Source organism: Motacilla alba, chromosome 28 (genome assembly GCF_015832195.1).
Source record: "Motacilla alba alba isolate MOTALB_02 chromosome 28, Motacilla_alba_V1.0_pri, whole genome shotgun sequence".
NCBI lineage: Eukaryota > Metazoa > Chordata > Aves > Passeriformes > Motacillidae > Motacilla > Motacilla alba.
In genome coordinates this window covers 4341142-4366577 of record NC_052043.1, presented here as the reverse complement: position 1 = coordinate 4366577, position 25436 = coordinate 4341142, and the positions used below count along the sequence as shown (strand labels likewise).

Here is a 25436-nt window from a genome sequence, read left to right as displayed (position 1 = left end):
TTGCATCGTTCTGCCCTGTGCTCCCTAGGTGGGAGCTGGGCTGAGCTGAACTACAGCCCCTCAGCCCCATTGGAGACCCCCCCACAAGGGGTGTTTCCTGCCCATGTCCCTTGATGCAGCCCAGTGGGGTGAGTGAGGAGTCATGGAAATGTCCAGCTCCTGGGGCCACCCTCAAGATGGACAACCACTGCACATCCTTTCCCTGCCCTTTTTCTTGAGCTCTTGGAAAGCCCCGGTCGAGGGGCTACTGATCCTGCAGCCCCTCCCCCAGCTCTTGTCCTGAGGCCATGCTGAGAGATGTTTCAGTGGGCAGGGCAGACAGAGCAGCCTGTCAGCCTCCCAGCAATGGCAGGGGACACGTGGCGTCACCTCTCCATCCTGAACCTCACCTGGCACGGCTACATGTGCCCCAGGAGCTGCTGAGGGCTTCAAGTGAGCCCAGGCCAGCAGCAAGGAGATGCTCTTCTCTGCAGGCATGTCTGCCCATTCAGGGCTCAGAAAAAAGGAAGGCAGGCAGGCAGGCAGGCAGGAAGGAAGGACAGGGATGAGTGAGGGCTGAGCTGAGAGCAGAGAGGGACAAGGGTGGGGGTTGGTCCCTGCCGCCTTTCCCCTGCTCACCTGCCTCCGGGGCGTTTCTCCACAGAAAGATCGCTTTGTCAAGCTCCTGGACCAGCTGCACAACTCCCTGCGCATCGACCTCTCCATGTACCGGGTAAGGTGCCTGCCCTGCCTCCGTGTCCCCACCTGAAGCAGCAGGTGGCTGCTCCCTCACCCTCACTTGCTCTTGTGAATTTTGAGGGCAACTCCCCTCTTTCCTTTCCAGAACAACTTCCCTGCCAGCAGCCCCGAACGGCTGCAGGACCTGAAGTCCACAGTGGATTTGCTGACCAGCATCACCTTCTTTCGGATGAAGGTACTGCTGGGGCAGTACCCCACTCACCCTGTCCCTCAGGGGATCTGACTCCCTTTGCTCCTGGTTCTCTGCAGGTTGGGGTTGCGCTGGCCTGTGGTGCTCCTGGGTGGGTGTCTGGGGGTGCTACAAACACCATGCCCACTCTGCACACCAGGTCCAGGAGCTGCAGAGCCCCCCACGAGCCAGCCAGGTGGTGAAGGACTGTGTGAAGGCCTGTCTCAACTCCACCTATGAGTACATCTTCAACAACTGCCATGAGCTCTACAGCCGCGAGTACCAGACAGACCCGGTGCGTGGGCAGGGGGGATGCCGGGCACTGACCTCCCCATCCCGTGCCCTCCTCCTTTTCCTCATGCTCCTGCTCCCTCTCCAGAGTGCTCAGTCCTGTGTAGAATGATCCCCAGGCCTTGGAGTTTGAGCTGTGGGGTTGAGATCGGGACAGACAAGAGGGGGTTGCATGGGGCCTCCAGGGTATTCCCTCCTGCTCCCTTGTTAGCCCTGACACAAAGTTGAGCCCTGCACTGGGGTGACCATATTTTCCACTGTGTCCCTGCCCCTCCAGACTAAGAAAGGCGAGGTGCCCCCTGAAGAGCAGGGCCCCAGCATCAAAAACCTGGATTTCTGGTCGAAGCTCATCACCCTGATTGTCTCCATTATTGAGGAAGACAAGAACTCCTACACGCCCTGCCTGAACCAGTGAGTAGGTGCTGGGGAAGGGGATGCTGCTGTGCCCACAGAGGGTGCCCATGTGGAGGCAGTAGGATGTTGAGGCCTTTGGAAGTGATTATATCATCCATTCTACAGGTGGGAAAGCTGAGGCTGTGGGGAGGTGTGTGAGGAGCATCTGTCCACATGGAGGGCTCATTCATTCTGTGTTCATAGCCTCATGCTATGCTGGGGAGGTTCAGGTTGAACATCAGGAAGAATTCATGGAAAGGGTGGTCAGGCATTAGATGGGGCTGCCCAGGGAAGTTTGGAGTCCCTACACCTGGAAGTGTCCAAGGAAGGCCTGGATCTGGCACTCAGTGCTTTGGGCTGGGTGGCAAGGGGGGGATCATTCACAGGTTGGACTCAATGACCTTGGAGGTCTTTTGCACCCTAAATGATTCTGTGATTCACACTCTCCCCTCGCCCCAGGTTCCCCCAGGAACTGAACGTGGGGAAGATCAGCGCTGAGGTGATGTGGAACCTCTTTGCTCAGGACATGAAGTACGCCATGGAGGGTGAGTCCCACCTGCACCCTGAGTCAGAGAGGGAGGACCCGGGCAGGAGCTGTCCTCAGCTCACACCTCCCCTGTTTCCTGGGCAAACCCATTTCATCTCCTCACCAACACCATGTGTAGCTTACATGCCCCCAGAAGCACTTCCACCTTTTTACCCTGGAGCTGCCCCTGGGGAGCCACGCCCCAGATTTGGGACTCAGAGTGAGCCCCAGGCCCTTTCCCTGTGCAGAGCACGAGAAGCACCGCCTGTGCAAGAGCGCAGACTACATGAACCTGCACTTCAAGGTGAAGTGGCTGTACAACGAGTACGTCACCGAGCTGCCCTCCTTCAAGAGCCGCGTGCCCGAGTACCCCGCGTGAGTGCAGCCCTGGGGCCGGGCGGGGGACTGGCACCATGAGGGCTGCTGGCCTCACACGGGTGGGTCTCTCTTCCAGCTGGTTCGAGCCCTTTGTCATCCAGTGGCTGGATGAGAATGAAGAGGTGTCACGGGATTTCCTGCACGGAGCACTAGAGCGGGACAAGAAGGATGGGGTATGAACAAGACTAGGGGCACAGTCTTGGTGGAGAGGGGCTTGTCCCTTGATGCCCAGTATGTCCTGACTGGGGCCAAAATCTCCCCCAACGCATCCTGCTGACGCCTCGTCTCACTCCTACAGTTCCAGCAGACCTCGGAGCACGCGCTCTTCTCCTGCTCCGTGGTGGACGTTTTCTCCCAGCTCAACCAGAGCTTTGAGATCATCAAGAAGCTGGAGTGCCCCGATCCCCAGATTGTGGGGCACTACATGCGACGGTTTGCCAAGGTGGGCACCTGCCAGGGCAGGGGTCAGCACCACCTCTGGGACCCCAGTGCCAGCCCTGGCTGGGGCTCCTGGGCTCTCTGTGCCCCCTCCATCCAGCTGTGGGCAGCCAATATGCTACCAACACACCCTGGAACGCTCCCACCTCTGCTAGCACAGGATATTAATTAATTAATTAGGAGATAATTGATGAGTTATTGGCTTAATTAATATAGATTAATTAAAACTGGCTTGCTGCAATATAGGAGGGAGTCACATGCAGGCTTGGTGGCTGTTGCCTTTGCAGCTGTGCTGGAGCAGCCCATGGAGACCAGTTGTACTGGATCTGGCTTCCAGCGGCTGTGCCCATGTGGCTCCTGGTGCCTGAACGTGAGCCAGGTGTGCCCAGGTGGGCAAGGAGGCCAACAGCACCTGGCCTGCACTAGCAATGGTGTGGCCAGTAGGACCAGGGCAGTGACTGCCCCTCTGTGCTGGGCACTGCTGAGGCCTCAATCAAATCCTCGGGTCAGTCTAGGGCCTCTCATGACAAGAAGGACATTGAGAGGCTGGAGCATGTCCAGAGAAGGGAACAGAGCTGGAGAAGGGGCTGGAGCACCAGGAGTAGCTGAGGGAGCTGGGGAGGCTCAGCCTGGAGAAAAGGAGGCTCAGGGGGGACCTTCTGGCTCTGCACAACTCCCTGACAGGAGGGGACAGCTGGGGTGGGGTCGGGCTCTGCTCCCAGGGAGCAGGGACAGGAGGAGAGGAAATGGCCGCAAGTTGTGCCAGGGGAAATTTGGGTTGGATGTTGGTAAAATTTCTTCACTGAAAGGTTTGTCCAGCCCTGCCACAGGCTGCCCAGGGCAGCAGTGAAGTCCCCATCCCTGGAAGTGTTTAAAAAACATGTGGATGTGGCACTTGAGGATATGGTTTAGTGGTGAACATGGTGGTGATGCTGAGGTGATTGCTGGATTTGAATTTATAGGGCTTTTCCAACCTTAATGATTCCATGATTCTGTCGTTCATGAGGCCAGAGGGTCTGGGGCTCCCTGTGTGTATCCAGATATGAGATTGTTTCACTGCTGTTGGACTCATGGTTTCCTTCTCTCCCTCCTTACCCTTTGTTGCTGCTGTCTGGGTGTCTTTGTTGGTGCCCTGTTTGGCTGCAGACCATCAGCAATGTGCTGCTCCAGTACGCTGAGATCATCTCCAAGGATTTTGCCTCCTACTGTTCCAAGGAGAAGGAGAAAGTGGTGATGTATCTCCCTTTAGCTGTCCCCACATGTCACCTCAACCCCAGGGTGGGTCGGTCTCTTCCTGATGGCAGTTCCTGACACACTGCCCGGGTGACTTCCATGCCATCCCTGTCCTCACGTCCCCCAGTGCAAGGTGGGAGGGTCCTGGGACTGTGGGCAGCTGTCCCAGCCATATTTATTGGTGCTGACCCTCCTCTCCATCCCACTCCTCCAGCCCTGCATCCTGATGAACAACATCCAGCAGCTCCGTGTCCAGCTTGAGAAGATGTTTGAAGCCATGGGTGGGAAGGACGTGAGTATGGGGGGGTTCCAGGAGGGAGCCCTGTGGGGGTTGGATCATTCCCTTCCCCCCTGAGGTAGCCCCATGCCCAGTTCCCCAGTGCTGGGAGCAGACCCCTTCCTCACTCCTGTGTGGGGTCACACTGTCCCACCCCATGGCACCCTGCTCTCCCACCATATTGGACTGGGAAGGGCTTCACCCTGCCCAGGGATGCATTTGGGATGCAGAAACTTCCCTGAGGGCTGGTTCAGGGACCTGTCAGCTTCAACAACCTGTTTCTCCTGCAGCTGGACACAGAAGCCAGTGATATCCTCAAGGAACTGCAGGTGAAACTTAACAATGTCCTGGATGATCTGAGCCGAGTCTTTGCCACCAGGTACGGCTGGGTGAGAGGGCAGGGGCAGTGGGCAAAGGAGAGCTCTGGGGGTCCAGAAGCTGTGTCCAGGGGCACGTGGGGGGACGTGCTGAGCTGCCTGTGTGTTGTGGTCCCCAGTTTCCAGCCACACATCGAGGAGTGTGTGAAGCAGATGGGTGACATCCTGAGCCAGGTGAAGGGCACCGGCAACGTCCCCGCCAGCACCTGCAGCAGCGTCGCGCAGGACGCCGACAACGTCCTGCAGCCCATCATGGACCTGCTGGACAGCAAGTGAGCGTGGGAGCAGATGGAACCCCCACCCTGCCCCTTCTGGCCTTGTCAGGCAGGGTGGGGGACCTGCAGAGTCAGGGGGACACTGGAGGGGTGACACATGGGATCTCCTCCCGCAGCCTGACGCTCTTTGCCAAGATCTGCGAGAAGACGGTGCTGAAGCGGGTGCTGAAGGAGCTCTGGAAGCTGGTGATGAACACCATGGAGAAGACCATCGTCCTACCCCCGCTCACGGACCAGACGGTGAGTGATGGGCAGAGGGACCAGGGACTCTGAGACACAGGTGACTGCGTGGGGCCAGTGCGGCCAGGTGCCCTCAGGGGCATGTGAGAGGGTGGGGACTTCACTGACATCTCCAAACCTATGTCCAGCTCCTGGCCAGGGAAAGGATGGAAGAGAGACAGGTCATCCTTGCTCCAGAGCCTTCTTGGTTGGCTTTGGTGAAGGACCTTCCTGTCACCTCTTTTGTGGCATGAAGAGGGGCCTCTGGCCCTTTCTTATCCATCCTTCCCTCAGAGCTGGGACAGCATCCCATGCCAGCTGATCCACGCTGGCTGTGGGCATGCTCCCTGTGCCAAGAGGTGAATACAGAGGCTCCTGGAGTGTGGGGAGACGCTGCCTGTTTGTCTTGCTGAGGGGCTGATGGTTTCATGAGGGTGAGGGATCATATTCCCCAGCAGGGCTGAGCTGTTCCTTGCTCCTGGGGGGTTTAGGAATGCAGAGCAAACCCAGGGAATGGTCCCTCTCTGAGGCTCCATATCACATTGCTGTTTGTCTGCCCCCCCCCGCACCTGAAGCTTCCTGAGGTGACTCCCTCGAAGTCAGGCAGGAAAGGGTGACACTGAGTGCTCTCAACCAGCCTCACACCTGTCACTCTTTGGTGGCTTTTGTCACCGTTACAAAGCTGGGCTCAGGCTCCTCCTTGGAGTTCCTGGAGCTGTCCGCCTTTATGTCACCTTTCTGGGACTGTGGAGCTCCTGTGCTGTGTCTGTGAGGGACAGCACAGTGGTGACACGTCAGCCCTCAGTGGTGCCACCTCACTGTCACCGTGTCACAGCCCTGAGCCTGGCTCAGGTCAGCCCCACGTCGCTTCTGACCAGGCTCACACACCCTTGGCCAAAGGTGGCCATATCTCATAGGGATGCTGTCCCAGTCCCCATCCCAGTCTCCTTCCAGCCAGGCTGTGGAGACAGTGGGGTCTGTGCTAGGGCAGAGGAGGGGGCTTAGACAGGTGGCTCTGTTGGGTGATTTTCCTGAGGGCACACAGTCCCTGGTGAAGCTGTGCTGGGACTGGTCCCTTGGGCAGGTGACATCCCGCCCAGGTGTCCCTGGGTGCCAGCCCACAGGGTGGCTGGACAGGTTGGTGGTTTGGGGGTCCATGTCAGAGCCGAGTGTTGACTGGGGTCCCTGGAGCTGAGCCCCCCTGGGGCAAAGCCCACTCCTCCACCCCCCCATCCACAGTCAGAAGGGACTGGGCAGGTGAGGATAGGGCTCCTTGGGGGCTGTGGAGGCCTGCGGTGCAGTGGCAGGGCAGTGACAGTGAGTGCTGTGGCTGGGGGACAGCCATGGCCCTGTTGGGAGGGGGGGGCAGCCAGGGCTGGCGCTGGGGAGGATGGAGGAGGCGGGGGCTGACACTCACGTCACGGTTGTTCTCTCCAATTGCTCCTCTCGCCTTGCAATGGCAGATGATTGTAAGTACGGCAGCTCCCTGTCTGTCTGTCTGTCTGTCCGCTCTGTGTCGGTCCTGGCCTCGCCGGTTCTTGTCTTGTGTGGCTGCCCGTGCCCTGCCCACACCCTCCTTTGGCTCCTGACCTGGTCCAGCTCCTGGTCCCCGCCCCTGCCTGGCACTGGCTCCTGGCCGGCACATGCCAGCCCCTCCGGGATGTGGTGGGTGGAGAGGTCTTGGACAGATTGGCAGTGCCGGGGTGTGGGGGGGACACAGGGGAGTGATGGGGTGGGAGGGACGGTGATGGCAGTGCCATGTCATCAGGGACTGCCAAACCTGGGCTCCGTGCTGAGGGGAGGAATACCGCGGGAGGCTCGAGCAGGGAGCGGTGCGTGCCTGCGATCGAGGCTGCTCATCCTTTCCCTCGTGCCTCAGCTTCCCCTCGAGGCCCTGGCTGGGGTCTGGCTGTGATGGGGGTGAGGGCAGAGGTTTTCCCTGCCAGGAGGAGGAGGAGTTTCTCAGGGGACAGGGGACGCTGCGGTCCCTGGCCCGGGTGCCCGGTGTTGGGGCAGGCTGCTGGCACAAGTTGTGAGGCTCCTTCCCTGGTGGGGCTAGTGCCCTGGGAACCCGGACTGCCGGTTCCCTTCTCGGCATCGCTGCTGGGTCCTTGCATGGCTTTGACTGAGCAGTTTCCTTCTGTCCTCTTCTGACCAGTCTGTGGCTGTGGGTTTATGCCCCTGGGGGCAAGGGAAGGGCAGTCCTGTCCCCACCCCTATTGCGACCCAGGCACCTGTGCAGGAAGAGCAGTGGGAGCCAGCTGCTGGGTGCTGGTGCCAGTCCCTGCAGGGACAAACACCCCTCTGCTGTCCCCCAACACCTTTTGTGTCCAACAGCAGCATTTGGGGAAGCCTTGGGGGTAGCCTGGGGCTGAGTGTCCCCTCAGATCTCATGGGGACCTCATGAGGACCTCATGGGGACCTCGTGGGACCCCATGTCCCAGCTTTGCTGAGGCTCTGGGGGACAGAGCAGTGTCAATCTCTGTGTGGTACAAGCTCCTCCTCTTCACCCATCACCCTGTGCCAGGGCCAGAACCCCTCCTGGCAGCCCTATTTGGCTGTACCTGTGCTGCTTGTTCCTTCTGAGGCTTCCCAGCCAGCTGACTCCGTGCTCCCCTCTCCTGACCCCAACAGTCTGTGCTGAGAGCCAAGTTCATCCCCCCGCCATGTCACTGTGGCTCATTTCACACAGTTCCTCTTGCCTGGATCAGTGTGGGGCTGGCACTGGGCCAGTGTGGGGCTGTCACTGGGCCCAGCCCTGCACAAACCAGAGCTCTGTGTGCCAAGGCCAAATCCCAGCTACTCCCTCCCTGCTCCCTCCCCAGTGCTGGGAGCACCTGCCAGAGCTGAAGCAGGATGTGTGGGGGCACCAGAGCCCACCCACACACAGCTGGATCCTGTATTCCAGCAAGGATCATCCCTCACGGATTCAGCATCTCTGTATCCCAGCAAGGATCATCCTCATAGGTTCAGCATCCCTGCATCCCAGCAGTTTCCCAGTGTGAGGACAAGTTCTCCAGCAGTGCAACATCCTGCTTTCCAGTGGGGATCCAGCGCCCTGATGACACCAGGCCCTCACTGAGTATCCCGGTGGGGACCAGTCCCCCACTGGCTGTCCTTCAGGAGCTCGTGATATCTCTGCCACCTGTGCCCCTGTGTCCTGTCCCATGCTGTCCCTCCACCCCACACTCAACCTCTGACATTGCTTCTACAGGGCACGCTCTTGAGAAAACATGGCAAGGGGACAGAGAAGGTAAATAGCTGTGGGCTCCGTGTGTGTCACCACCCCGGGGCTGCACTCGTGGTCTCACACCCGCCTGCTGTGGAGGTCCAGGCTTGTCCGTGCTTCCTCTGTTGTGCTGTCTGGATGTGCTGTTGCCTGCGTGGTGTCGTGGTGAGGTGTGCTGTGCTGTGTGCTGGGGACAGCCCCAGTTCTGTGTGTCCCCGGGGTAGGGAGCGGGGGCTCTGTGCTACTCAGTCCCCGTGGGGCAGATGTGGGGTGTCACCCATCGCCGTGGGGAACACTGCCCCACAGCCCTCAGCACCAGCTGCCTGGTGGGACAGCGAGGGGGTGAGACCCCCTGCATGGGAGACCTTCCACACACCCCCATCCCACTGTGGGGGGCTCAGGAAGAGGGGACCCCCCCCGTGCTGGGCCTTGCTGGGCACAGTGAGGGCCCCGGGGCTGCTGGGATCCCCTGGATCTCTGAGCCTGCTCCCCTTTCTTTGCTGAGCCCCTGCTCCAAGGGCTTTCTCCAGCACATGGGCTCTTGCCCTGTCTGGGGGCTCCTCGCCACAGGGTGGGGGCCCAGCAGTGACCCCAGCCTGCTCCCCAGATCCTGGTTCTTGGGAAGAGCCATGCCAGCATCCATCTGGGCAATGCCTGCGGCTCCCCCTCCTCTCCTGGGGGACACTGGCTCCTGCCCAGTTTGCTGAGTGTGCTGGGTGAGTTGATTCCCTCTGATCTCCCAGCCCCAAATGGGGTGGGGAGCAAACCTGCCCGTCCTCAGAAGAGACCTGGCACACTCATCTCAGCTTCACCAGTGCGGGCACGGGGCTGAGCCTTTGCAGCTGTGAACTGGCACCCAACCAGCGGCACCAGCGGAGAGCTGGGCAGAGCCAGAGGAGAGTACAGGGCCAGAGCCCTCGTGGCCAGGAGATGTGGGGGGCCTGGAGCTGCGGCCGAATGCTGCTGGGGCCACCAGTAACTGTCCCTTGCTGTTCTCTTCCAGAGCAGGGTGAAGCTGCCCAGTCACACTGAAGTAAGGACATGGCTCTTCTGCTCCCCACTTGGCACTGCTCTCTCCCCTTCCCTCCCCCCTGTCCCTTGTCCCTTGTGCTCTGGGCTGGGGACTCACAGCTCAGTACAGTGTCCTGTCGTGCTCTGTTTTGGGGACACTGGTGTCCCCTGCTCCCAGCCTGTCCGCTGACTGGGGGAGATGGGAACAGTGAGGGTGGAATTAATGGGACAGAACTGGGTGGGCAAAGGGGTGGGCACAAAGGGTTAATGGGGGCATACCAAATGTGGGCACGGAGGCGGCAGACCCCTGTAGAAGGTACTGGCTAATGGGAGAGATGCTGAGGTTCCTGTTGTTGGGAGGGACTGGAACTACTGGTGCTGGGGCAGGGAAGGTAGTGGAGGTCTCTGGGCCCCAGTTTATCCAGTTGCATTTGCGCACTGGAGAAGCTGAAGAGGAGAGCTTGTGCTCAGCCCAGTCAGAGGTGCCAGCCCAGGGCAGTGAGCAGGATCTGTCCATCCAGGGGCCTGCTGTGCCTGTGGGCCCCACGGAATGGCCCCATGGCCCCTGCCATGGTGGGGGCACAGGTCAGGCAGAGGCAGCCTGGGTCTCCCACCTGGGGGAAGGGGCTGGGAACCTCCCTGGGACTGCTGAGGCTGGTCAGGGTATGGCCAGGGGCTGTTTGGTGGCTGTGGGGTACAGGCCACATCCTCCCGTGCCCGCTGTCCCTCTCTCTCGCTCTCTGCTCTCACCGTGTCCGATGTCCAGTGGTCAGTGCTCTGCTGTGCCAGGCCCTGCCAGATGCAGGAGCGGGTGCTTGGAGCACAGGAAGCAAGATGGGACTGTTGGGCCGAGCTGCTTATGCTGAGCAGAGCCAAGGGTGACGCCAGGGTGGTGTCCTGCCCTGGAGTCCCCAAGCCTGCAGCCTCACAGCTGTGCTGAGAACTTGGAGCGGCCAGCCTGGTACCTGTGTCACCTTCCTGGCTGCTGTCCCTTGGAGCCTGGAGGAGCCCCTGGAACTGCAGCAAGCTTCAGGCATGATGTGCCCAGCCTGGCCATGCTACCCCCAGCCTGGCTGCTCACCGGGGCTGTCCCTGTTTCTTTGCTCTCTGCAGGGCACACAGATGATTTTCAACGCGGCCAAGGAGCTGGGGCAGCTTTCCAAGCTGAAGGTGAGGGCTGGGGGGCTGGGCTGGGGGTCACTGAGCTGAAGGTGAGGGCTGGGGGTGCTGGGGTGCTCTCTGTTCCAGGGTGAGTGCCGGTGCCACTGCTGCCAGGACCCCACCATTGCCCCCTTGCTGGCTGGGCTGGGGGCAGCAGGATCCTGGTGCTGTGCTGAGAGCAGGATCTGTGTCCCCAGGACCACATGGTGCGTGAGGAAGCCAAGAGCCTGACCCCGAAGCAGTGTGCCGTGGTGGAGCTGGCGCTGGACACCATCAAGGTGAGAGCACTCTGGGCCATTTGGGGTACCCCCAGGGCTCTGACCCTGAGGCTCAGGCATGGGAAGCACCAGGGGGACCCTCACAGAACTGCTGAGCATCCTGAGGCCTTTCCCCCTCCAGCAATACTTCCATGCTGGTGGCGTGGGGCTGAAGAAGACGTTCCTGGAGAAGAGCCCTGACCTGCAGTCGCTGCGCTACGCCCTGTCCCTCTACACCCAGGCGACAGATCTCCTCATCAAAACCTTCGTGCAGACCCAGTCGTCGCAGGGTAGGACACGCTGCCCCGGCCCCCTCTGCGCCCTCGTCCTCCCCAGGCTGCCCCGTTGCCAGGACCCACCTTGGCTCTGTCCCAGTGGGCTGGGGGTCCCAGCCAGGCTCATGGTGGGGAAGAGAATGGTGGGGAAGGAAAGGGCTTTTTCCTCCTGTGCCTTGCAGGTGAAGAGGGGCCGTGGTGCCCAGCAGCAGCAGCCAGGCACTCCCCAGTTCCCCACCAGCAAGAACAGTGGATCCCCAGTGCCAGGGCATTGCTGGACTGGCATGGAAATGGGGCCTGTGGGTGGGGGGAAGGTCACCCTCTGGCCAGATGTCACAGTGTTTGTCCCCTCTGGATGACCCCAGGCACCCAGCACTGACAGTGTCCATGGAATCTGGATGCTGTTCCAGAGCCTGTCCTGGGCATGCTGGGTGCCCAAGCTCCTGATCTGGGCTCTGGTGTGCTGGGCTGCAGTGCAGGATGCTGGGCACCTTCCAGGGCAGGATCAGCCCTCAGCTCTAAATGCTGCCCTTTATTCTGTCCCTTGGCTGCTGAAGGAGGGCCCTGAGCTGCTCGGTGGTGGTCACGGGCTACCGCAGGGTGCCCCAGCCAGGCTTGTCTGCGTCCTCAGGGAGTGGGACGTGCGTTTGCTGTCCGTGAGTCTCCTTCAAGGGACGTCTGTCCTGTCTGTGCCTCCTGTGCCAGCCATGTCGGGGGCGTGGGGTTGGGTCTGTTGGGTGCCAGCACCCCTGGGTGTACCCTGTCCCCAGGAGCCCACACTCGGAGCTGGGGGTGCCTGGCACTCCTGTGTCGCTGCAGTGTTGTCTGGGTGCTTGGCCATCAGTCTGTCTGCGAGATCTGATCTCTCTTTCTCTTTGTTTCCCCCCCCCACTGTTCCTGTTCCCCACGCACATCATCTCCTTCCTCCTCTCTTCCTCATCTCCTTCTCTCTTCTTCATCTCTTCCCTCCTCCCTTCTTTTGCATCGCCTCCCTCCTCTCTTCGTTGTCATCTCCTTCCTCCTTCATCTCCTCTCTCCTCTCTTTGTGTACTCTGTGCCGTGTCTCTGTCTCTTTCTCTCTCCTTCCCACTAGTTCATGGTGGGAAAGGGATTAGGTTTACCCTTAGTGAAGAGGTTTATCCTGAGAAGGGTACGTGTGCTACTCGCCCGCCCCTGCACCTGCCTGCCGCCGGCCTGGGCTAGTAACAGTCCCAGCACCGCGGGCTGGGGTGGCCTGGGGACCCCCCAGCATCCCCGGCCTTGGGGACCCCCAGAATGGGCAAACTGCCAGTCCCAGGGCTGCTCTGGGGGGAGTTTGGAGGAACTGTGCTCAGCCATATTGACCACCCCCAGAGCGGGTCGGGGGCCGTCCCCGTGGGAACAGAGGTGTCTGCCCACACGCTCTGGGCACCCCACATTGTCCCCAGCACTGCTGCACCCACTGTGACCTCCCCCTGGGACGTGTGGCCCTAGGGGAGGCCATGCCACATCCTGTGCCCTTCCTGCCCACCCTGCTGCCCTAAGGACCATTACTAGCCCTGCTCCGGCGCGCTCCGTCTGCCTGTCCTGGGGTGCAGGGAATGAGCCCCCCGCGGGCCCTGCTTGGCCTCCATCACACCCTGCTGGGGGCCGGGGCTGCACCCCCGCTTGGCCTTCCATGCCCAGACCCCCTCCCCACCCACCATCGCCTCCATCCCGGCTCAGCATGCGGGGGCGGGGGCCGGGGGATGGAGGGGGTGTGCCATCGCCAGCCCTGGCCCGGCCTGGCACCCTCAGTGACACATGGGGACATGTCCTCCTTCCACTGCTCTTCCTGCCCTAAGTGCTGCCCACTGAGCCCTGTTGGATCTTCATCGCCCCATCAGACCCACGGAGCCTGTCCCTCTGCCTTGCACCCTGTCCTTCACCCACGGGTGCATGCACAGCTCTGGGGTGATGTGGGGTGGGCTGACCTGTTGGTCCCCAGACTCGGGGACCCCTGGGCTTGGTGTGGGCCCTGGGATGGAGGGGTACGAGGGGCGGGTCAGCCTCAGGACGCTGGTAGGGCTGTGGCTGCCGTGGCTGGGTCCCTCCTGCCCAGGGCTGTGCCCATGACACTGTCACCCGTCTGTGGCCAGAGCATGGGGAGCTGGGCCACTGTCCTCTGCCCCATCCTGGACAGGGTCCTCAGCCCTGCTTTAGCAAGGGGGTGTTCACAGGGGTGGGATGGCAGAGGCAGCATGCTGCTGGGGGTGTCCTGCCATGTCCATCACAGCTGCTGCACCCACACTGCTGTGCCCACAGCCCTTTGGGACACACCCTAATGCCCACCCCTTTCCACCCCACGGTGGGTGACCTGCCTCCTCAGAGAGGTTGGTGTTGGGCAGGGTATGCGGAACGTCGGGAAAACAGGCACTTCCATCTCCTCCCTCTGTCTGTCACAGGCTCTGGCGTGGATGACCCCGTTGGGGAGGTGTCCATCCACGTGGAGCTCCTGACCCACCCCAGCAGTGGCGAGCACAAAGTCACTGTCAAAGGTGGGTTCTGCTGGCCGGGTGCCGGGGTCTGGCAGGTGACAGTTCTCCGTGAGCCTCACCTGTCCCCTCCTTGCAGTGGTGGCTGCCAATGACCTCAAGTGGCAGACCTCGGGCATCTTCCGGCCCTTCATCGAGGTCAACATCATCGGTCCCCACCTCAGTGACAAGAAGAGAAAATTCGCCACTAAATCCAAGAACAACAGCTGGGCCCCCAAGTACAACGAGAGCTTCCAGTTGTGAGTGGCACCACAGGCTGGGGAGGTGGGGACGGGCTGGGGGAAGCGTCCCCAGCATGCGGGGACCTCCTGGGGTCTGCCAGGGAGTTTGTTCGTTCCTGATGGGGTGTTTTAGGAACTCTCTCATTGGTAAAAGCAGCAGGGAGAGGGGAGCAGGAGTAAAAAGGAAAAGGCTTTTCTAGGGGTGGGGGTGGGGACAGCAGCCACGTAGGGGCTGTTACACGGCCGTGCTCGGGGTGAAGTGTGACCCTATCTGCCAACACTGCCCTTCCCTTGCACCCTCAGCACGCTGGGGACAGAGACGGGCCCCGAGTGCTACGAGCTGCAGGTGTGCGTGAAGGATTACTGCTTCGCCCGGGAGGACCGCACCGTGGGCATCGCCGTGCTGCAGCTGCGGGACATCCTGCAGCGGCCCGGCTGCGCCTGCTGGCTGCCCCTGGGCCGCCGCATCCACATGGACGACACCGGGCTCACCGTGCTCCGCATCCTCTCGCAGCGCAACAACGACGAGGTGGCCAAGGAGTTTGTCAAGCTCAAGTCGGACACGCGCTCGGCCGAGGAGGGCAGCAGTTAAAGTCCCTTGGCCCCCCAGCCCTCGCCCCCCGCTCCCGGCCCCTGACAGAATCCTCCAGCCGTGTAAAAGCCATAGGAGTGGCTACAGAGGAGTCGCTGCCCCGGCACTGGGGAGGAGGCGCTGTGGCTGCGGTGGCAGTCCCTTCCCTTCCTCCCCGGCCACCATGGCTGGCTGACAGCGGTGCCGAGCACTGCCAGGCCCCGTCACACCCCCGCAGGAAGGTGCTGGTGTGGGGGGGCTGCAGGGAGGGGCTGGAGCCAAGCCTGGCTGAGGGGAGCAGTCTGCCCTTCTCCAGCCTGAGATGGGGGAACCCCAGTGGCTCATCTCTGAACCTCCGCTGTCCCACCCAGCCCCACACCTCACCGAGTGACACAAGGAAAGGGCTGTGGGGGATGCGTGTGTCTCGTGCCACGTGCGGGTGTTGGTGGGTGGCTGGCACAGCGGGATGGCCCCTTGTCCCCATCCCTGAGCGTGGTGGTGTGTCCTGAGGGCAGGGCAGCTGCCAGCCCTGAGCACATATGTGTACATATGTAAATAGGTGTACATACAGGGCAGCTGGACAGGCTGTGTCCTGCACCCGGAAGGGCTATTGGGGCTGTTGGGTTGGCAGGTGCAGCCCCCACGGGCCCTGCACAGGGTCCCCTCCCTGGCTGGCAGCAGCATCACCAGGGTCGGGAGCAGCAGGGAGCAGCCCCTGGCCCATATCCTGTCTTCCCTGCCTTGCTGCCACCGTGGGCTACCCCACTGCCCCCCACAAGGTGCCAGGGCTTGGGGACGCAGGGGCTGAGGGTGCCTGAGCAGAGGGACTTGTTCCTCTTTGCTCTGGCTGGTGGGGACCAGCATCCCTGAGCAGTACAGCCCATGGGATCTCCTTGGCGCAAGCAAAACCCTTCCCACCCCACCCGAGAGAAGCCCTCCCTCCAGTCCCCCAGTAAGCACCAGTTCTGTGCCCCCCAGTTCCCCAGTGAGCACCATTTCTGTGTGCTAAGTGGTGTGCATGTCTCGTGCGAGTGCCTGGGAGGCCTGGGTGTGTGGTGTTGGGGTGGCCACCCCAGCCGGCCAGTTTGCCCCGAGTCTGGGGCAGACAGAGGCCTCATGACCCCACAAATCAGTACAGCTCTCTCAGCCCCCTCCCATCCCAAAACAGGGTACCCCAAATGGCCCCCACGCTCCTTTGTCTCGAGGGTTTGCCTGGGACCAGAGGGTTTCACTTTGCTCTCTCGTTTCTGTTCAATGTTTACACCCTTTTCTAGCGGCTGCTCCTGCACGGCCGGGCTGGGGCTCAGCCCTGCAGCCCGACCTGGTGCCCTGGCCCCGTGCCCCCTCCCCAGAGCGTCCTGTTTGGCATGTGATTGAAATGACCAATTCTGCTCCTGTAGCACAGTGTCACCGATGCCTGTGTGTCTGTCCCGCCCGCCGTGGCGGCTCCCATGGATGCATGACAGTGAGATGTTTTGCACTATTTTGAATTTTTTGGGCTCTGTAAAAATATTTTATTATAACTGACATTAAAAAGCACACCCTTCATTGTGGCTGCTGTGGAGAGTTGGGAGGGGATGGGTACCTGGGGGCATTCCCACCTCAGTGCAGCACTTCCACCTTTAAAGGGAAAACCAGGGACATCCAACCCAAAGGTTAACCAGCCCCAAGGATGACCAGCTCCAAGGACCAGTCACGCAGGGATGATCCCTGTTGCCACTCAGCCTCCCTGAGGGCACCTTTGCAAAACCAAGGATAGGTGTTAAATGAAATTGCAGGAACACAGAATCCTGGAATATCCTGAGCTGGAAGGGACCCCCAGGGATGATCAGCCCAGCCCCTGCCCCTGCACAGGCACCCCAACAACCCCACCCTGAGCCCCCCTGGCAGCGCTGTCCAAACGCTCCTGGAGCTCTGGCAGCCTTGGGGCCGGGAGCATTCCCTGGGGAGCCTGGGCAGTGCCCAGCAGCCTCGGGGGGAAGAACCTTTCCCTGAGCTCCATGGCAAGCCCTGGCACAGCTGCAGCCCTCGCTGGCCTCCTGTCCCTGTCCCAGAGCAGAGCTCAGCCCCTGCCCCTGTGCCTGCCCTGGGGAGGAGCTGCAGAGCTGGGACAGATGTGTCCTGGGAGGTTGCACAATGCTGATAATTCCCAGGCATGGGAGTGATCAGGCACAGCCAGCACAGCCTCATGGAAGGCAAAGCCCTCCAAAGGGCAAAGCCATCCCTCACTGGTCTTGTGGGCTTCCCTGATGGGGTGACTCCATCAGCAGATAAAGGGTGAGCTGTTGATGGCACCTGCCCGGACTTCTGTGAGGCTGTTGACATGGTCCATCAAAACACTTTCCCCAGTAAAGTGGACTGATGTGGGTTTGATGGCTGCAGGGCCCTGATGACCTACAGAGAGAGCTGGGGCTGTTCCTGGGCTCTGGCAGAGTCCTGCTTCACCCTTGAGAACTGTGGAGCAGACACCAAGCTTTGCTAGAATCATGGAGTGGCTTAGGTTGAAAATGACTTTAAAGCTCAAATCCAACCCCATCCTTGTTCTTGGGCTCTGCTCTTTTTCCAGTGATCCTTGATGGATACACCCTTTCTTGAGCTGTTCTAGATTAATTACCGTTAATCATCATGGTTTCACGTGGGGCTCCTGTGCCTGTGTGAGAAGAAAGCAGAGGTTCCCTGGGAGCCAGGGTAACACGGGTGTGCCCTTGCAGCCCAGGGAGGTGCACGGGGAGCAGAGATGGACCTGCAGCCCCTGCAGGAGCCTGAGCAGAGCAGGGGATGTGCCCTGAGGGAGCTCTGAGCCTGTGCAGAGGCTGTGCTGGGGCAGGCCCCTGGGGCTGGAGCAGCTCGTGCAGAGCCTCAGGGATCCATCCATGGTGGAGGCTCCTGGAGGGCTGGGCCCATGGCAGGAACCCATGGCTAGAGCAGGGGAAGAGGAGGAGGAGGAGGAGGAGGAAGGAGCAGCAGAGACAAGGGGTCATGGACTGAGCACAACCCCCATTGCCCATCCCCCTGCACAGCTGTGGGGGAGGAGGTGGAGAATTTGGGATGGAAGTTGAGGCTGCAGAAAAGGGGGGGGCGGGGGGAAGATGTTTTATGATTTGCTTTTATTTCCCATGATCCTCAGAGGAGTTGATTAACAGCAATTTAAACAGTATATTAATTTATGCACCAGCTGCCCACTGTAAGCACAATAAATACAGTCCATGAGAGAGCTGCCCTCACACCCTGTTCAGGGAGTCCAAGTGAAGCTCTGAGTGAGCCTGGTGGCCTCTTGGTCTGTGAGCTCTGGGACGCAATGCTGGGCACTGGAAAGCCCAAACCCACCTCAAGTGGGAAAATGGAATCCCTCCCAGCCAGCAGGACCTGGTGTAACCAAACTCCTTTAAGCCTGGGAAGAGAAGGATCCAGGGAGAGCTCAGAGCCCCTTTTAGTGCCTAAAGGGGCTCCAGGAGAGCTGGAGAGGGACTTTGGACCAGGGCCTGCAGGGACAGGACAAGGTGAAATGGCTTCCCAGAGGGCAGAATTGGCTATGACTGGTCCATCTTCCCACCAGCAAATCTCACCTCAGGCACAGAGTGGAAAATAGTTGGGTTCTTGAATTTAAATTCAAGTTCCTCTGAGCCCTAACTCTCATGACACTTCATCGTACCACCTTCATGTACCTCTCAGTCCTAAAGCTCCCAAAGCATTATAACTCAAGGCCAGGACACAGCATTTTCATGGGATTTTTTCATCTGCTCCTGAAATAGATCCTGATTATGAGGAAAGGGGAGGTTGGCTTCAGGAGATACTGCAATTCCTCCGATCTTGAGAGAGGATGCTGTGGGACAGTGTTTAACTGGAGCTGCACAGGTGATTGATTCAGGGAGGAGTGTACAATTCTGCTCAAGAGAAGCCCAGTTGTGATTAACTGCACCAAACCTTTCTAGAAATGCTCCTGTTCCAGCTGGTGACATTACTCCTGCCAACACTCCTAACCCTAACGGGCTGAGGAGTTAAAGTCTGCATGTCATCAGCTGAGCCAGGTCATTCAAATAAATCCTCCCTGTCTTGACAGGAAGCAGGTAAGTCTGTCCCAAGCCTGCTGACCACCCCTTCTCTAGGGGCTAAAGAGCTCCCTCAGACCTCTCTGCCTCCTTGAACTCCCTCCCAGCACCCTGCAAACAGCCCCAAGGCCAGAGGTACGTGCAAAGACTTCGCTTCAAAGCATTAAAAGGTGGCCAAACAACCCAGTGAAAACTCAAAAGGTGCTGAACCCCCACCCCTCATGGCCTTCCCAAGCTTCAGAGGGTCCAGACACCTCGAGCTGGGACGCTGGCAGCAGCCCAGGGGCAGCCCAGGCTCAGAGGCAGCCAGGGAAGGCCAGCTTGAGGGTCTCAGGGATGTGGAGATCCCCAGGTGCAGTGGGGAGGTGGTGAGGGGCAGCTGCACAGGGAGGATGAGGCTGGTGTCCCCCAGGAGCTGGCCAGGTCCCTCCCCGTCAGCCACCTTTGAGGGGACAATGGTCAGATGGGGACTGCCCCAGGGTGGAGCAGCCACTCACTGCTGAGGAGACTGGGATGTGCTACTCCAGCCCCAGGGCCGGGGTGTGCGCCCAGGGAATCTTCACAGCCTGGAGGAGAGGGTGGGGACACGGACAGGGACGGACTGGGCACATCCCGCCGGCTCTGGGTACAGCGTGGGCAGCCAAGGAACGGGCTGCCTGGAGCTTCCCTGCCACACCCTGTGCAAGGCCACCTCATCCTGCAGGTTCTCCTGGTCCTGCTCCTGGTGGGGACATTTCTGCACCAGGCTCCAGCAGCAGCCTCTGTCTCTGCTGCTTGTGCAGCTCTGTGGGGACACACAGCACACATGGGGACAGCCACAGCTCTGTGGGGACAGCCACAGCACATGTGGGGACAGCCACAGCTCTGTGGGGACCCACAGCACACATGGGGACAGCCACAGCTCTGTGGGGACAGCCACAGCACATGTGGGGACAGCCACAGCTCTGTGGGGACCCACAGCACACATGGGGACAGCCACAGCTCTGTGGGGACAGCCACAGCACATGTGGGGACAGCCACAGCTCTGTGGGGACCCACAGCACACATGGGGACAGCCACAGCTCTGTGGGGACAGCCACAGCACATGTGGGGACAGCCACAGCTCTGTGGGGACAGCCAAGCTGTGACCCCTCAGCAGGGGCTGTGCACAGACACACCAAGCCTGCAGGACCTGCTCTAACCCAGGGAGATGAGGGGGTCAGAGCACCTCCTTTACCTTCCAGACCCTGTGACTGCTCCAAGGTCAGGATCAGGGCTCTCCTTCCCCAGCTGCCCCCCTCTCACAGCCTCCATCTCCCCAAGCGCTGCGGGGAGGCAGAAGGGAGGCTCAGCCTGAGCCCTGCCCAGGGAGCTCCCCCCAGGGACCACCACATGTGCCCAGGAGAGCCCTGTGGAGCCCCAGAAGAGCATCCCCCACAGACTGGCCCAAGCTCCTTCACCTCCTGGCCCAGGCAGCTGTGCCTCTCCAGCTGTGCCAGCTGTGCCAGCTGCTGGACCTGGGCATCACAGGCCACGTCTTCCTGCAGTTGCTGCATCTCATCCCACAGCTCCTGCAGCTCCTCAGCCCCCAGAGCTGCTCCTGCAGCTGCTGCTTCTCCTGGGCCTGAGGAGAGGGGCAGAGCTGATGCTGCTTGGCTTTGCCTCCTTTTTCTTTTCTATGTTATCTGCATTTGCCACACAAATATCTGTAACTCTGTAGCCTATTGCACTACTAACTCATTTTCCCAGTACTTTTCCACGGCCTTTCCCTAAGCAGAAAGACAAAACAAATTCCAGAGTTCCGAGCCCCTCTGTGCTATCTGGGTTCTTCCTGGGAACCAAGGCCGAGAACAACTCTCTGAGATACATTTTCATGGACAAAGCACAGCTGGTACCAAGGCAGGGGGCTCCAGAGGAGGGGTTTGACCTGGGGGGAAATTGAATCACCACTTGTCCTCCTAATTGGTGCTTTTTATCAATTATGCTAATTTCCTAAAACCTATAAATATGTACTCATCCCTGTGGGGTTGGGCTTTTATGGACAACTTTCCATGGCTGCCTCTGAAGGCCGTTATGATGGAATAAAGAAAATAAAGACCTGCTCTTATGTTACCTCCCTATTAAAATGACCTCGAGTTTCATTTCCAGGTTGGGAAAAAAGCAACAGAGTGTCAGGCAGGGCTGGGAACAGGGGCAGGGACACATCTCCATGTGTCACATCAGCGAGAGCCCGTGGACTCAGAGGCTGCCCCTCTGTAATGAGGGCCCATTTCCCACCATCTCTTTGGAGTTCTGAGCCTTGGGATCCCCCCACACAGAGCTCAGGCCTGGAGAGCAGCTCTCCCCGACCTGCCACCCCCATGGGCTCTACAGCCACGGCAAAGGATCCTTCCCCACCTCCAGGCTGATCCCCACAGCAGGATCACCCTGCCCTGTTTCCTCCGAGTCCCAGACAGGATCACACCACCCCCCTCATCCCCCAGAGACACCCCCGGAATTGGAGCAGTGACAGAGCAGAGAAACCCAGATGGTGAGAAGGGATGCTGCCAGCACAGCAGCAGAGCGGAGCGTGTCACACCAGCACTGTCCCTGGCACACAGGGACACACGGGAACCTGTCCCTGGCACACAGGGACACACAAGAACCTGTCCCTGGCACACAGGGACACACGGGAACCCGTCCCTGGCACACAGGGACACACAAGAACCTGTCCCTGGCACACAGGGACACACGGGAACCTGTCCCTGGCACATGGCACTGCTGCACAGCTGCACCCAGGAGGGTGTCCCACCCATCCCAATTCCACAAAGGAGCACAGAAATCCAGGAACAAAGCCCAGGGGCACAGCTCCTCCTGGGGAGCCACATCAGGCAGCCAGCTCCTGCCCCAGGCCCAGGAGGCAGCGGGGACAGGGCCAGGTAAGAGGTGCTCAGCACCAAGCTCCTGCAGCTGGGTCACCTTCATCTCTGTGCCCTTGTGCAGTGCTGGACCAAGAGAGGGGCCTGGGCCACCACAGCCGTGTGCTGCCACACCACCTGTGGGGGCAGAGACACCACTGACACCCCCAGAGGGAACCCCCCAGCCCTGCTGGGCTCCCGCTTTGGGGTGATGGCCCTGGTCAAAGGCCGGGGTGGTGATGGTGGCCCTGGTCTAAGGCCGGGATGGTGATGGTGGCCTGGCACAGGGGCGGGATGGTGATGGTGGCCTCACACAGGGGCGGGATGGTGATGGTGGCCCTGGTCAAAGGCTGGGATGGTGATGGTGGCCTGGCACAGGGGCGGGACAGGCTCCGGGCCAGGACCATCCCCGGGGTCTCTGCAGCGCCACGGCAGCCCTGGGCCTCTGCAGCAGCCCCAGAAAGCTGCAGGGAGCTGGGCAGGGAGCTGGGCAGGGAGCATGGAGCCAAGAGGGGAACAGGGAGCTGGGCAGAGGGTGGCAGAGCCTGGAGGGGGAATAGAGCTGAGCATGGGGTGGCAGAGCCCAGAGAAGGGACAGCAAGGGCTGAAGGAAAGGGCAGAGAGCAGGGCGAGGGGTGTCACTCTGGGCAGAGGGATGACAAAGCCCTGGGCACAGCCTGCTCCCCATCTCACGGGACCACCCGTGCCCGGAGCTGGCAGCACTGCCATCTGTCCCCAGCCCTGTGCCTGCTCCCCTGCAGCACAGCACGGCCCCACGGTGCTGCTGCAGCCGGGGGCTCCTCCCGCACAGCCACCTGGTGTCTGCCTTGGAAAAGACAGGTGCCTGCTAAGGAAGGCAGGAGCCTCTCTTGAAACGCAGAATGTAAACCCCCTCTCCAAATTGATATAAATTTGAAATTAAGGGTCTCTCAGGCAAAAATATGGAAGCAGGAATAACAGTTCTTTACTCGGAAAATTAAAAATACAATTGCAATAGTACAAAAAAACACAGAAAACAAACCACAGCCAGAGTCAGAGCAGGCCCTGGCACGCTGTGTGTCAGGGTGGTGGCAGCAGTGCCATTCCATGGTGGCTCAGCCCTCCTGCAGGGCCAGCTGTGCTTCTGCTGGAGCAGGGATCCTGCACAAGGGGGGAGTTTTCCTCTGGAGCTCCAGGGCTGCTGGAGATGGGCCTGGAATTCCTCTGGGAATGCAGGGCAGGAGAAAGCTGCTCCTCTGGGAGTGCAGGGCAGGAGAAAGCTGCTCCTCTGGGAATGCAGGGGCAAAGGCTGCTGTGCTGTTCCAGGCTCAGATTGGATCCAGGTGGGAATGCTTGGCTCCTGCCCTGGGCGCAGCATCTCCCCATGGATGATGGAATTGGATCAGCCCTGCAGGGACCCTCAGTGGCCATGGACAGCAGAGATCTCCTGGAGGGAGGATTGGCTGTGGGAGAGATAAAGAAAACTGCCCCATGGACAGAGAGAACTGCCCCAGCTCTGACAGGTGGTAAATAGAATGCTCACCCCCAGCCACATGCTCTAACTTAAGACACCTGGCCAGCCCACAAGAAACCCCCTGGGCTTCCCACACCTGTACTTGCTGGGATCTTGCAGAAAAGAAAGAGTCAGTGCCAGGACAGAGCACCCCCAGGCTCCTCCAGGAGGGATCCTTCCAGCCAGCCTCCCTGGAGGCAGAGTTCACCCCGTTCTGAGCCTCACTGGGCACCAACACACGGGAAAGCTCCTGCAAAGGACGCTCTGCTGCCACAGCTGCATCCCCAAAGCAGGACCTTCACTTGAAGCAGTCTGCCAAGGGCAGTGCTGCAGATTTGTGGTGGTGCCCTTGAGCTCCCCTGTGCTCACCAGAGGTCTGTACCTCTCCAAGAGCTCCGGGTACATCCATCTGTGGGGGCAGGGGGGGTCAGAGGCGTCACGGCTGCCGAGGGGGAAGGGGTAGGGCATACCTGGGGGATGTCCTGAAGTGCTGATCTGGATGGTCACCAGGACCCCACAGGCTCCACCACTTGCCTGGAGTCAAACCTGGGGCACAGAGGAGCTGATGCAGAGCAGGTCCTGGCCAGCTTGGCACACCCCAGGCCGTGCAGGGCAAGAGAGACAGAGAGTGGAGGGACTGCAGTGCCCAGCAGCTCCCCATCCCCATCCCTGCAGCCAGGCTCTCACACAGAGGGCTCTTCCCCACTGTGGGGGTTGATGCAGCAGATGTGGGGGTGGTGCTGCTCAGCTCCTCCATCAGCCATCTCAGGGAGGCTTTGAACTGCAGGGGACAAGGCGGGGCGGAGGGGGCTGAGGGCCAGCAGGAACCCCCAGGGGCTCAGGGAGGTCCCCAGGGCACACGGAGCTCCTGGTGCAGCGGGATTCTTGCTCTTCTGGCTCCTGGGCAGGGACTTGTGGCCAGAGCAGCCTGACCCCGCGAGACCTGCGGGACTGCAGGGACATGGGGACATTCCTGTCCTCCAGGAAGAGCTTGGTGAGGAGGGCAGAGTGCCCAGAGAGAGCCATGGGAGCCAGGCAGCCCCTGCAGAGCCACCACCAAGAGCCACAGCCCCAAAACCCACCCCCCCAGAGACACAGCCCAGATGTGCTTCATCCAGCTGTGCCCCACCCGCTCCCTGCCCAGGAGGAGCCCTGTGCACCTTCCCAGGTGAGCTCCAGAACCCTCCAGGCGCTCCTTGCCTTCTGCCTGGTGCATGGAGGGTGGGAGGGAGAAACAGCACCTTACAGACATGGGAGCAGCAAGAACCTCCAGGGCTCCCACGCCAGGGACACGGCCAAGGTGGATCCTGAAATGGGGAACCCGAAGCAAGGGAATGCAGTGGGGAGCACCCACAGCTCCTGACACACACACAGGTGGCTGCAGCTGTGCCAGGGCTTGCCATGGAGCTCAGGGAAAGGTTCTTCCCCCTGAGGCTGCTGGGCACTGCCCAGGCTCCCCAGGGAATGCTCCTGGCCCCAAGGCTGGGAGCTCTCTCCGGGAGCTCTCAGGGTGGGGTTGTTGGGGTGCCTGTGCAGGGACAGGGGCTGGGCTGCACTCGATGCCATTGGTCCCTTCCCACCCAGGACACTCAAGGACTCTTCTCTCGGGGTACCCTGACCAAGGCCAGCTCTGAGTGAGGCTGCACACAGGGATTTACCTCCCGCACTGTCCGTCCTTGCCAGGCTCCCCCAGCCCAGCCAGGCTTTGCCTGCCCAGGGGATCTCACCTGGCTCACAGCAGCCCCGCCAGCTCCCTGGGAACAGCATCCCTGTTGTGCTCCACAAGCCATCACCCTGCTGCTGCTGGCAGGACACAGCACGCACACAGCCCCAGCCTGCAGCTCCCCAGAGCAGTTTGGTGCAGAGCTCTGCTCAGACACAGCCCAAGCACCCGGGAAATGTCCCTGCAGGAGTCAGAAGCGGTGGTGGGCCACACGGCTTCTCTTGCCCTGCCTTGAGGCTGCTGATGGGAAGCAGCACGCAGTTTCCATGGTTTTACCCTCAGATGAGGAGTTTCAGCCCAGCAGGATCCACCTCCCACCCTGGGAGGGTGCAGAAGGTGCCACACGGCCTCCAGACAGGGACCACTCGTGTGGAGCCCCTGCCCAGCCCACCACGCCCACAGCATTCCCTGCCTGTCCAGCAAAGTGGGAAACAATGAAAGCATCCATGGGGCACTTGTGTTTCTGCAAGTGGGAGCTGCTGAGGTGGGTCTGGTAAAGCTCCTGGGCCCAGCTCCCATCACTGCCTGAGGCATCTGAAAAGCAAACGGCTCAGAGGGGGCATGGGGGGCTCTGGTGGTCACAGCAGCCTGTTCCCAGCAGCCCTCACCCACCCTGCACTCCCCTTCAGCAGGTCCAGGGTGCCAAGCTGGCCCTCGAGGAGCTCCAGGCACGGCTGTCCCAGAAGGTGACAAACACCACGGCATCCCCTTGGTTACATTCTCCTCTTGATCCAGCTTGGAGAC

General features: G+C 60.6%; 1 protein-coding gene across 17 annotated transcripts in view; it reads left to right on the top strand.

Annotated features, from left to right (window-relative positions):
- The window catches only part of UNC13A (unc-13 homolog A), a 37425-nt gene extending 21325 nt beyond the window's left edge, over positions 1-16100 (top strand). For 4 of the 17 annotated variants that reach the window (XM_038164037.1, XM_038164023.1, XM_038164021.1 and 1 more), the window contains 23 exons: positions 644-712; positions 824-913; positions 1068-1202; positions 1476-1609; positions 2051-2136; positions 2366-2492; positions 2572-2668; positions 2794-2937; positions 4080-4163; positions 4381-4458; positions 4734-4822; positions 4940-5092; positions 5212-5335; positions 6778-6783; positions 8529-8567; positions 9547-9576; positions 10668-10724; positions 10913-10993; positions 11115-11262; positions 12341-12397; positions 13671-13763; positions 13840-13999; positions 14285-16100. In XM_038164037.1, coding sequence (XP_038019965.1) covers positions 644-712; positions 824-913; positions 1068-1202; positions 1476-1609; positions 2051-2136; positions 2366-2492; positions 2572-2668; positions 2794-2937; positions 4080-4163; positions 4381-4458; positions 4734-4822; positions 4940-5092; positions 5212-5335; positions 6778-6783; positions 8529-8567; positions 9547-9576; positions 10668-10724; positions 10913-10993; positions 11115-11262; positions 12341-12397; positions 13671-13763; positions 13840-13999; positions 14285-14573 — 2370 coding nt within the window. In that variant the 3' untranslated portion in view covers positions 14574-16100. The remainder of the gene's footprint in view (positions 1-643; positions 713-823; positions 914-1067; positions 1203-1475; positions 1610-2050; positions 2137-2365; positions 2493-2571; positions 2669-2793; positions 2938-4079; positions 4164-4380; positions 4459-4733; positions 4823-4939; positions 5093-5211; positions 5336-6777; positions 6784-8528; positions 8568-9546; positions 9577-10667; positions 10725-10912; positions 10994-11114; positions 11263-12340; positions 12398-13670; positions 13764-13839; positions 14000-14284) is intronic. The other 13 variants (XM_038164039.1, XM_038164034.1, XM_038164033.1 and 10 more) reach the window with 6 other exon arrangements.
- The last annotated feature ends 9336 nt before the right edge of the window (positions 16101-25436 follow it).